The sequence below is a fragment of the Moschus berezovskii genome, chromosome 3, assembly GCF_049115385.1.
Source record: "Moschus berezovskii isolate FMDL1 chromosome 3, NW_MosBer_1.0, whole genome shotgun sequence".
Taxonomy (NCBI): domain Eukaryota; kingdom Metazoa; phylum Chordata; class Mammalia; order Artiodactyla; family Moschidae; genus Moschus; species Moschus berezovskii.
This window is the reverse complement of record NC_142462.1, coordinates 91,754,825-91,768,169: the sequence shown is the minus strand read 5'-3', so window position 1 is coordinate 91,768,169 and position 13,345 is coordinate 91,754,825. Positions and strand designations below refer to the sequence as shown.

The 13,345-nt window shown below is 37.1% G+C and overlaps 1 protein-coding gene across 2 annotated transcripts in view; it reads right to left on the bottom strand.

Annotated features, from left to right (window-relative positions):
* VPS41 (VPS41 subunit of HOPS complex) overlaps window positions 1-13,345 on the bottom strand; it is a 200,167-nt gene that overhangs the window by 110,578 nt on the left and 76,244 nt on the right. For both annotated transcript variants that reach the window (XM_055421159.2, XM_055421160.2), the window contains exon 5: window positions 91-165. In XM_055421159.2, coding sequence (XP_055277134.1) covers window positions 91-165 — 75 coding nt within the window. The remainder of the gene's footprint in view (window positions 1-90; window positions 166-13,345) is intronic.

Here is a 13,345-nt window from a genome sequence, read left to right as displayed (position 1 = left end):
TGCAGTACTGTTCTGAGGCCCTGGAAGTGGTTACATCACAGTCCCTGGGGCTGGAGCAGTGCTTTCCATGTGATCAGGCAGTCCCCATACCTTGCCATCCTCTGCACACACGCCCATGTGTTCTCCACTTTCATCCAGGCTAACCTGATTAATCTTCACAGGACTCTATTAAAAACAAAGAACAAACACACATGAAAAACATTTTTATGTATCAGAAGTCAAATGTTTCACCTCTTTGTAAAATGTAAATGATACAAGTTTTCTATTCGTTTAGATGCATGAGTCCAAGACAGTTTACTTTTGCAAATGAAAATGGTAAAATATAGCTTTGTTCCCAGACATATAATAAGGGGAGAAACCTCAGATTTCCCCAAATTACCTATTTCATATTCTAAAGTCCAGCTAAAATGGTATTTTTGTTACTTGCTACGTGTGTTTTTATTTATTCTGTTCTATTTACTCCAGAGTCCTATAATTGTTCCCTCGCCAAATTCATTCAAAGAAAAAAAACCCCAAATAAAAATCATGATGTAATGAAAACTATTAGCTTTTAAAAAAATTGAAGTATAGCTTGTTTCTGGTGAATAGCAAAGTGATCCCATTTTATACACACATGCACACATACTTTTTCATATCCTTTTCCATTGTGGTTTATTACAGGATATTGAACATAGTTCCTTGTGCTATATAACAGGACCTTGTTCTTTACCTATTTTATGTATAATAGTGTGTAGCTTCTAATCCCAAACTCCTAATTTACCTTTCCCTCACCTGCTTTCCCATTTAGTAACCATAACGTTTGTTTTCTATGTCCATGAGTCTGTTTCTGTTGTATCATATTTTAGATTCCATATATAAGTGATATCATATGGTATTAGTCTTTCTCTTTCTGACTTTCTTTATTTGTTATGACAATCTCTAGGTCCATCCAAGTTGCTTCAAATGGCATTATTTCATTCTTTTTTATGTCTGAGTAACATTCTTTTGCATGTATATACAAATCTTCTGTATCCATTCATTGGCTGATAGATGTCATGGTCGCTTCCATGTCTTGGCTACTGTAAAAGGTGCTACAATGAATGCTGGGATGCAGGTGTCTTTTTGAATTAGCAACTCTAAAATCAGTTGTTTTATTCTGCCTTACCAGCCAATTCATTTGTTCTTCTCTTATAAATTATGAAATCAACTTTTTATTTATACTTTATGCTTATTACTTTCTGGGGGAAAATCCACAGGGTTTAACTGCTATTAAGTTTGTCATATCCTAACTTTGTCATTCTCCATTCTTTGGAGTAATCTCAAATTTAAAAATCTGTGATGATAGGAATTAGGCATTCCAGTTTAGATGTATTTTCCCAAGAGGAAACACACTGCACATTTGACATTTTTCAGAGATTTCCAGTTCTCTATGTAGCCAGCTGTTTACTCACTATAATATTCACACGGGTGATTTTCTAAATGGAAGGCAAAATCAGGAAATGCTGACAACAGTAAAAAAAAAAAAAAAGGCAAGCACTTCTTTTCCTTTTTAATTTTTTTTTAAATTTCTTTCTTTTTTAATGCAACAAGTGGTATGTGTGATCTTAGTTCCCTGACAAGGGCTCAACCCTGTGCCCCCTGCACTGGAAGCATAGAGTCTTAACCACTGGACCACCAGGAAAGTCCTTTTTCTTCTTAAACGGTGACAGTATCCAACCACCTTTCACAAAACATGACAGAACAAATTAACCATAAAAAGAGAAATAAGCTTTCTTCATTACAATATAAGCCTGCAAATTAGTTTCCCAAAATACCTAACCTTAAAATAATCTGATGAGTGTGTAAAAATAAAATGGAAATACACCAAATTGACTGTTCCATTCTTACTGGAAAATATCTCTGAGTTAGAAAGTAATGGCCAGGGCAGACCAAGACTCCCAGACCTTGAAAGGCCACTCAGGGGCTGATGACACTGAGAGAAATTCCTATGTTATAGGTAGAGACAGCTGGCTATAGAACCCTTTGTTATCCGGATCCCAAAATCTCTCCTGAAATGCAGCTCATGAAAGCCAAGCTACTCCTTAAAAGTTACTAAAATATTAGAAGAGGAAAGGACCTTGCAGACAGATCTTTGATCCATTTACAACAGAATAAACCAATCCCACATGAGATTCACAACAGAAGAACAGAGCCAGAGTTCTGACCTTGAGAGCAGTGAAGAGAACTTTGTGATGGGCAGCAAAGAAGATGCAAAACAAAAGCTGAACTGAGAAAGCATTAAGGCTGGTATGTCTGGACTTTTGGTCAATGAGTCTGGATGACCGGCTTTTAGAGTCTCCTTTGGATATGTTGTTTCCTCCCTGAGTACCTCCTGTTAACAATTTTCTGATTCTGACCTTTTGTTTACCAATTTAATACCCATTTTACTCTTGGCAAATATAAACCCCACCTACCTCTGACTGTAACTTAATTGACATTTGATTATAATCTACCTCAGACTGTAATTTAATAGGTGCACAGAGCATGATCACTGCCAAGGTTTCCTGTCCTGACCAATGCAGTGCTATCCACATGTGACTATACAGAAAGTTTAATTAAAGTCAATCACAGTTAAAAATTCCCTTTCCCACTTGTGCCTGCACATGCCAAGCACTTAATAGCCACATGTGACTAGCAGATAATGTATGAAAAAGCACAAAGATCACAGAACGTTTTCATCATTTCAGAGAGTTCTATGGACAGCGTCATTCCAGGCCCACAAGACTGAGCCGCAGTGCTTCTTCACAAGGCTCTCTGTACAACTTACAGTCGGAAGTATATTTTCTCCATGTATTTGTCAAACTGTTTTCTGTCATTTCTTCTTGGACTCTGTGCTCATGGCCTGTGCTAAGATTCTCAGAATTGTACTATGTTATTTAAAAAAAAAAAAACTGGCATACATGTTAGCTGATCCTCACAACTTTTGAGGAAAGCAGTCAGTCTGAGATGGTTATCTCCATCTCACGATAAGGAAAATGAGGCCTCAAGAGTTTATTTGTGAGCTGATCTTCACAATTAAAATATATCCCAAATCATGAGTCTGATCTTCCTTTCTGAAAGGGCTTCCTGTCTGAAAGGGCTCTTCCTGATGTCTTCCCAATCTGTAATGACTGATACATTCTTCTAGTTGCTCAAGACAAAAAACTTTGAATCAATTCTTGACTCTTTTCTTCTAGACTTTACCTCATTATCTATCAGCAATTCCTACTACCTCTTCAAAAAACATTTCATCACTTTCGCCACCCCAACAGCTGCCATCATGATCCAAGCTACCATTATCCTTATTTGAATTACTGTAATGGTCTCCTAGCTAGCAGACCCACTTCTGCCCTAATTCTCCTAGAAATCCCCTAGAAATTCAACAAACTAGCAGAGTATATGTTTTTAATAGGTGGATCAGACAATGTGATTCCTTTGTTCTAAACTCTCCAATGACCTCCCATCTCAGAATAAGGTCCAAAGTGTTCACTATGACCTGACAGTCTGAAATGTTATGGCTAGAGCCAGCCTTATCCTCTCTTGGCCATGTTCTCTCTCCTCCAGCCACAATGATCTTGCTGTTTCGCCAGCCCTAAAACCTCTGAATTTGTTCACCAGTGCTTTTCTGCCAACTCTTCACTGGTAATCTTCTTGTCGGTGATACTCTCTGGCCACTGGAGCTGAAGTTTCAACATTCTGCCCAAACATTTCATAGCTCCTTCGCTGTTACATGTAGTTTTCCTCCTTAGCACTTGCCACTATTTTACTATGTATTTTACTTATTTATCTTATTTACTGTCAAATTCACTCACTGAAATATTAATTTCATGAAAGATAGTTCAAAGAATACAAACTTTCAATCATACACAAATTCTTTCAGAGAACAGAATAAAAAGAAAATCCTCCTTGACTCATTCTACCAGGACAGCATTACCTTACAAAAACAAGCTTAACAAAGGATGCTAGAAGAAAGAAAAAAATACAACTAAATCTCACTCATGAAAAAAAATGGAAAAATCCTAAAGAAAATATTAATAAAGGCAGCATATACAGAATAGACAATTTTACTCCAGAAATACCAGGCTGATATATGAAAATTAACATATTTTTGCATTGATAAAAGAGGAATATCATAAGATCATCTCAAGAAGAAATTTATAAGATCATTGCAATGATGCAAAAAGTGCTTGATGAAACTGAACACTCATTCATGTATTTGATGAAACTCCACAGTCATTCATGGTAAAAATTCTTAGCATGTTAGGATAAAACTTCCTCAATTTCACTTAAGGTTTAATGTTTAGCTGTCTTTACAATATTGACTCTTCTAATCCATAAACATGGAGCACTTCTCCATTTATCAGGCCTTCTTTACTGACTCTAAATAAAGTTTCCTATGTCTCCCCTTGAAGGTCTCATCATGCTTTGTTTTATTCTGGGAGTAGCAATGACAGTCAGCAGGATTTTCTCATTCCTGATATGTACCATATGACTCCATTTATATAACCTACAAAAATAGGCAAAACTACAACATAGTGTCCAGGGGGTGTACACAGAGGACATAAAACAAAAAAGAAAAGCTAAGCATTTATTACTAAAAAGGTCAATACAGCAGCTCCTTCCAAGAGTACTATGCATAGAAGTGGGAGAAGGGATCACACAGTCTATTCTTGACAGAACAGTAGTGATAAGATTGCTTGCTTTATTACTATTTGTTCTACTGAGCATTTTAAAGTGTACTTTAAAAGTTATATTTCAAAATAAAAGCAAACATCAAAAAATTTTAAATAAAATTTGAAAGAATTTGCCCAAGAAAATGTCTGGAACCTATGCCTTTAATGGGTTATTTCTTGGTTTACATTTTTTCCCCCCACAACTGTCAAGCTACTCAAATGCACTGATTCTATTCTGGTCATTTATATTTTCCCAGAAAACTGTGTATTTCAGATTCTTAATGATGAAATATTTTTATTTTGTATTCTTGTAATATTTTAATAATACTGATGATATTAATACTACTTCTAGAAAGTAGTACGGAGAAGGCAATGGCACCCCACTCCAGTACTCTTGCCTGGAAAATCCCATGGATGGAGGTACCTGGTAGGCTGAAGTCCATGGGGTTGCTAAGAGTCGGACATGACTGAGCAACTTCACTTTCACTTTTCACTTTCACGCATTGGAGAAGGAAATGGCAACCCACTCCAGTGTTCTTGCCTGGAGAATCCCAGGGATGGCAGAACCTGGCGGCTGCCATCTGTAGGGTCGCACAGAGTCGGATACGACTGAAGCGACTTAGCAGCAGCAGCAGCAGTAAGTAGTAACACAACTAGCACTATTACTAGTAAGTAGTTAATAAAACTACCACTGCTACTAAGCAAATATTTACTATATGCTTCTTACGCATCAGTCTCTAGTCTAACAGTTCTATTAAATATTATATCCTTTAATCTTCATAGAAATTACCCCATACCTATGAGATAGGTACTATGCGTTTTACTATTTGGAAATATGACAATATATACATAGTGATATCATGCATATTAATATTTTATTTTTTTCTTTGATTTCCCTTATCAGGTACGTATCAGTTATATTGATCTTTTAATATAAGCAATACTACCATTAATTTGCTTTATTTTTTAATGTTCTCTATTTTATGAATTTCTACTCTTATTCCATATTAATTTTCCGCTTTTGCTTTAGAACAATTTTGTTGACCCTACTCTAATTTCCTGGAGTTAATATATTGCCCATTAGTTGTAACTGCTCATTAGTTAATTATAAAATAATTAAATGTTTTGCATTTCCCTTTGGGTATAACAATGGCCACAAATCAGAGACCAGATAATACTGTGTAATTATAATAAGTATAACACCTTTGAGAAAAGTATTTTGTTTTGTTTCATTTCTAAGGATAGTGATGGTGATATGTGACTATCAAATTATTTAAAAATTCTACTGTAACTAAAATTATGGTCAGATATGTAGTTTGCATCTGTCTCTTGTTAAATTAATTGGTTGTTCCTTGAAACCTAAGACATCATCATTTTGAAATAATTCATATCCTGTATCTTGGAGTTCAAAATACATATATTTTCAATCAGGTTGCATATATTATTTAATTTCTATACATTCCTGTTTATGTTTTTCTTCTTGACCTAGAGAAGACTGACAGAAATGTTTCAAAAACTTCCCAGTAAAATTGTACTTCTGTCCATTCCTCTTTGATTTGCAAATACATCTTCATCTAGATATTAGATGACCTAAAGTTAGGCAAAATATGAGTAAATTGTTATAGTTTCCTTTTAAATTGTTCATGCCATCAATATACTATGCCTTCTGCTGCTTAATGATCTTTTGCATTATCAAACTCATTTTTTTCTCACATTTTTACTGCCAAGATGCTTAATTTTTGCTTGACTTTTTATATTTTTGATCACATCTTTATGTTTTACTTCCATCAGCTTGTAGGGTATTTGTTCTTCAAATGATAAAGCTATTTTCCTTTTATTAACAGAATACCTGGCCCATTTAGTGCTGTCTTAGTTGCTACATTATTTTATATTTTTAAAAATTATGTTTCCCTATTTATTATTCTTTTTTTTTGTAATTAATTTATTTTTTATTGGAGGCAATTATTTTACAATATTATATTGGTTGGTTTTGCCATACATTGACATGAATTCGCCCCAGGTTTACATAAGTTCCCCCTCCTGAACCCCCCTCCCTCCTCCCTTTATCCTCCCTCTGGGTCATCCCCGCATGGCAGCCCCGAGCATCCTATAACATGCATTGACCTTGAACTAGTGATTCATTTCACATATGACCACATACGTGTTTCAATGCCATTCTCCCAAATCATCCCACCCTCACCCTCTCCCACAGAGTCCTAAAGACTGATCTATACATCTGTGTCTCTTTTGCTGTCTCGTATACAGGGTTATCATTTGCATCTTTCTAAATTCCATATATATGCGTTAGTATGCTGTATTGGTGTTTTTCTTTCTGGCTTATTATTCTTTTGTTATGTTACTCAAATTCATTTCTCTTGGTCTTTCAAAGAATTTAGATGTGTTTATTTGGACTGTGAAGAAAGCTGATCGCCAAAGAATTGATGCTTTTGAACTGTAGTGCTGGAGAAGACTCTTGAGAGTCTCTTGGACTGCAAGGAGATCAAACCAGTCCATCCTAAAGGAGATCAGTCCTCGGTATTCATTGGAAGGACTGATGCTAAAGCTGAAACTCCAATACTTTGGCCACCTCATGCAAAGAGTTCACTCACTGGAAAAGACTTTGATGCTGGGATTGGCGGCAGGAGAAGAAGGGGACAACAGAGAATGAGATGGCTGGATGGCATCACCGACTCGATGGACATGAGTTTGAGTGAATTCTGGGAACTGGTGATGGACAGGGAGGCCTGGGGTGCTGTGATTCATGGGGGCGCAAAGAATCTGACACGACTGAGCGACTGAACTGAACTGATTCTATTTTCATCTTATTAGTGATTATCTTTAAAATTACTATAATAGCTGAATTATGTCTCCTCCTCCTGCCTCACATAAATGCAACTGTATTAACTGACTCATTTAGAAGATGAGTTATTTAATACAAGTTTATTTACTCCTCCTTCCTTCCTTATTTTAAAACAAGAGTACAAATATTTTCTATTTCTTAGCTCATTTCAAATAGAATTGAAAAGAGAAGCTAGTTAACATATCCATAAAAACTGCAGTCTTAAACTATATGCTCTAAGCATGAAGCCAGAGGAAGAAACTATTTTGTTATCAGGGTGGCCATAATTTTAAAATTGATTCACAACAGGTTATTATAGATTAGGGACATTTATCCCTTAGTGTGAATACTGCAAACAACTCTGCAGCTTACGTACATTTTAAAATACTCTACAGTTTTTGAAGAAATCTGGATTATTTTTCCTCACATAAATCAAAACAAGTAAATAGACAACTCACAAAAGAAACAGAAAAACTATAAGTTAACAGGAACAATAGGCAACCTCAGTAGTAATCAATAGATGTAAAGTAATGCAATGAAGTATTTCACCTGTAGAATCAACAAAGATTTTTTCCAAATATTTAGTTTTAGAAAGGAAGCACAAAAATAGACACTCCTCTTACACTGGAAGTAGTAATTCAAATTTGGAGAAACTCTGGAAGATCACTTAGCAATGTGTTATCAAAAATTTTAAAAATATGCACTGCCTATTACAACTAAGGAGAAGAACGAAGATTATTTTGCAAAAATATGCTTTCCGTAGCAGATCTCTCTTTTAAGACACTAAGAAATGGAAATTAACTATAGTTCTAAAAGTGAGACATCTAAATGATAATTTTTTTTAAATGATAATTTTTTTAAAATTAAGTTTGTTGTTGTTCAGTTGCTAAGTCATGTCTGACTCTTTGCAACCCCATGGACTGCAACACAGGAAGCTGGGCTTCTCTGTCCTTCACCATCTCCTGAAGTTTCCTCAAACTCAAGTCCATTGGGGCTTCCCTGGTGACCTAGCTGGTAAAGAATCCACCTGCAATGCAGAAGACCTCAGCTTAATCCCTGGGTTGAGAAGATACCCTGGAGAAGGGTAAGGCTACCCACTCCAGTATTCTGGCCTGGAGAATTCCATGGACTGCATACTCCATGGTGCTGGAAAGAGTTGGAGCAACTTTCACTTTCTTTCACTTCCATGTCTATTGAGTTGGTGATGCCATCCAACCATCTCATCCTGTGCTGTTCCTTTTTCCTCCTGCCCTCAATCTTTCCCAGCATCAGGGTCTAAAAAGAAATATTACATAGAAAAAAATTTGGCTTTGATCAAAGAGAGGTCTGTCCTTTGTCTTTGGTTTCTAGAAAGTCATCTATGCCACACCTACATAGCTAACAGGTATGTCTTATAGTCGGGGCTACTCAAAACCAAAGCTGTGATTTAGGGTGATCTCAGAAGCTGAGATCAACCATGTTGATCCAAGGTTGGATCAACCGTGACTCATCAACCAATCATGCCTCCAGAATAGAGCCCTAATAAAATCCCTCAATACGGGAACGGGTGTGCTGAGCATCCTGGTAAGCACACATGTATGTTGAGGTGGGGGTACCAAGCTTCACTCTTTGGAAGCATCCCAGGTACTGTCCTTCCTTTGGTTCAATTATTGATCTGCATCCTTTTCCCGTAATAATCCATCATTGTGAGTAAAACAGAGTTCAGTTGAGTGCTGTGAGGCCTTTTAACTAATTATGAAACATGAGGACGGATTTGGGAACCCCCAGAACTTACAGTTGGTTTCAGAAGTCTTCAGCAGACTTGGGAGCCTAGAAGACTATGCATTCAAACCTTTTAATTTAGCTATATGATCTAATGTTTATAAATGTGTGCGTGCTCAGTTGTAGTCAACTCTTTGCAACCCACTAGCTCCTCTCTCCATGGAATTTCCCAGGCAAGAATATTGGAGTGAGCTGCCATTTCCTACTCAAAGGGATCCTAACCCAGGGATCAAATCACTACTATATTTACAGGTATATATATATATATATGTCTAGAAGGAGATTTCCCAAAATATTAGCATTATTTCTATCTGAATGCTGACATACTAATACTGTGACGACTGCTCCTTTCTAGGTTTTGCTGATTTGGGGCGGGGGCGTGGCAGTGGGGAGCCATGTTATGTAGCACACGAGATTTCAGTTCTTCAACCAGAGATCAAACCTGTGTCCTCTGCATTGGGAGCACAGAGTCTTAACCACTGGACCACCAGGGAAGTCCCTGCTGATTTTTTAAAACAAATATTTATTTTGTTTGTAATTAAAAGATAAATATTTTTAAATTACTATGTAGTAAATCCATGAATCTAAAAACAAAAAGAAATCACAATTAATCTTACTTGTTAAAGCCATCCTTTGGGGGACCTGCAGCATACACTGTTATCTGGAGTGGTAAACTGTGCATGTTAGTTTTTATCAGTTTCATAACATTTAACAAAGAATAAACAACAAGATTTTAATAGTACGGCTGTCAATGGTACATAATCATTCCACTCAGGAACAAATGCCTCACATATATCTGTCTTTTCTAAACACTAGAAATAAGCAGCAACAACAAAAGGAATAAGAAAGGATACAGGAAGAAACCAGGAGTGCAAGATTCAGCTTTCCTTCAATGCTGATTTCTTCCATCTGCCTGCTTTATACATATAATGTAGGGAGCATGCTGCAGAAAGATAGACTACTGGAATAGATGCGGACAAGGTTACAGAACCAGAGGTAAAACAGACTAGAGAAAAATGGCCTCAGCTGTATTTTCCATTAGCTACAATTTTATTCCTAATGGAGACATGTTTGGAATTCTGGACAATATAAGTGAGTTGGTTCAAAAATCAATAATGTCAAGCTGACACCATAGAACATACGAAAATGTTTCCTTAATGGAACAAAAAAAAAGAAGCCCGAGGAAACAGGAGGGGCCCAGGACCAGCACATACCTTCTAAAGCCAAGTCCACGACAGGTGGTCCCAAGGTCTTAAATTTAAAGAAAAGGCAAAATCACCCGCATGTCCGCCTCATGTGATAATCAATTACCTAATGTACGAGGCTTGAAATAAATACACTTAGTATGGATTATGTCAGCTCTTCAATTAGGAATAAATTCACGGTCGTTTCAAAAGCTGCTTTTAATGGTGTTCTTTGTGGCCACTTCTTTTCCCCCGATGCTCCTCATCATCCCACCTTAAGCTATTGGTCCCCCAACGCGAACCTCAGAAATCAATCTGCTAATGTATAATTGGTAAGGCTCCTCTGACTAACAAATGGATAATTGATTCCTTCACAAATGCTGCATCCCCATGGACATGGACTGGAAAGAATAAGAAAGAGAAGATGGGGTTTCGTTTACATTCTCCCGGAGACCCACTACTCAGCAATGGCAACATCCACAGGGTTGCCCACGCAGTTCCATGCTCTGTAGTCACCATGAGCAAGCAAGCTGCCCTCCATCACACGTGTGAAAAGCACATGTGTCCTTTCAGACTTGGGAAGAGCTCAGTTTACTGCTGATTTTCCTCTCCCCTGAGATAAGCCAGACCTCCAGTTGGATTTAAGAAGTCTCTGCAAAATACATCTAATTGTAGGTTTTCTACACATCTACACAACAAAAGTAAGCAAAAGAAACATTTATTTTCTGGTGGACTTATTCTATGGCCAGATGGCCTAACTTAAAAAAGAAATTTATTGAAGAATAGTTGATTTACAATGCTGTGTTAATTTCTGCTGTATAGCAAAGTGACTCAGACACACATACTCATATATTTATGTATTTATATTTTTTCATGTTCTTTTCCATTATTTTTGTATCACAAGATATTGAATATACAGCTCCCTATATTATACAGCAGGATCTTGTTTATCCATTTTATATATAACAGTTTGCATCTGCTAATTCCAAACTCCCCAATACATCCCTCTCCCACTTCCTTCCCCTTGGCAACCACCAGTATATTCTCTGTGTTTCTCTCTCATAGCTAAGTTCATTTCTGTCATATTTTACATTGTGGAATATAAGCCATATCATGTGGTATTTGTTTTTCCCCTTTCTGACTTATTTCAGTTAGTATGATCTCTCTAGGTTCATCCATGTTGCTGCAAATGCAGAAGGGCCTAACCTTAACAAAAAATTCTCAGACCTTCTTAGCTGCTCTTAGATTTCATTTCTAGATTTGCTTTAAATCCTTCCAATCAAGATGGGGAATAATCAAGAGAGGCAACACTGAAGCTGGGGAACCTGTGTGGGATTTTCTCGAAAATCTCAGCATACAGCTTCAGTAAAAGCAAAAGAGAAGACTTAAAGGCTCCAGCCCGTTCCTTGGGAGATCCTCTCAATGTCCCTGTCACTCCTAAACACCATGACACGTGGCCCAGCCCATCCTTACTGCCAAGAGGTCTCCTGAGGCCACCAAGAACTTCCTGAGGTTGAAGCACTTGGAGGCCTTTCAGCTTCACTTTGCTTGATCACTCTGTGACAAATGACCCTGCTGCCCACTGCTTCCCTCCAACTTTCTCTTACCTCAGCATGAGGACCACACCCTCTCCATTGTTCAACCTACCACGAAGGGCTATAAAGCACTATTGAATAACACACTAAACAAACCAAAAGGATAAGGACTCCATGTTACTTATAGACTTGGGACAAAAACAAAATACATCATTCTTACCTATCACATTACAAAAATAAATGGCTAAAAAAATCATAAACCCACAGTATGTTGTTTAGGAGATACAAATATAGTATGTTTTCCTTTAAGAAAATGAGGGAGGAAGAGAAACCATCAAAAAAACTTTAAATCATAAGTGCACATGTATGACAAAGGCTAAGTCAAGAGACTGAAAAAAATCCTAGAAAAAAAGGATGAAGTTTTACTTCGAAGCAATAATAAATTCTGGATATGGAACAAACAGGCTTCCCAGGTGATGCTAGTGGCAAAGGACAAGCCTGCCAATGCATGAGATTTAAGAGACGTGGGTTTGATCCCTGGGTGAGGAAGATCCCCTGGAGGAGGGCATGGCAACCCACTCCAGTACTCTTGCCTGGAGAATCCCATGGACAGAGAAGCCTGATAGGCTATAGTCCAAGGTTTGTTAAGAGTCAGACATGACTTAAGTGATTTAGTAACCATGTAATAAAATTTAAATGAAATAAATGAAGATCTTAAAAATCTTTCACAACAAAAACAAAAGAGTAACAATAATGACGAACACATAATAAGACGCTGGTTCAGGAGTGAAACAATGCAAGAATAAATACTAAAATAACAGAGATAAAAATTAGGAAACTAGAAATTTCAGTTACCATCAGGAATTTAAATTACTGAATTAATTACCAGAAAGCTAGATGATGACCATCATTTAAATGGTAAAGTTATTTACTGTTTTTCACAGCAGGGCAGATAATGAACAGGACAGCACCTACACATTCTCTGGTCCAGTTCACCAGCTTTATACTTCAAAGGTGCAAATTGGTTTCTTAGGTGACTTTCCTCTCCTGTCACTGAATAGCTGAGAGTCACCACTGTGTTGTCAGTGACTTCTCTTCCTGTCCCCTGTTTCCATTCGGAAGCAAGAGATGATATTTAAAGTTGGAGGCATACAGATTGTTAGATAAGTATGCTTAGAATTGAATTATGATAACCACCTTACTCCTTGGAAAGAAAGTTATAACCAACCTAGATCGTATATTAAAAAGCAGAGACATTACTTTGCCAACAAAGGTCCGTCTAGTCAAGGCTATGGTTTTTCCCGTGGTCATGTATGGATGTGAGAGTTGGACTGTGAAGAAAGCTGAGCGCCAAAG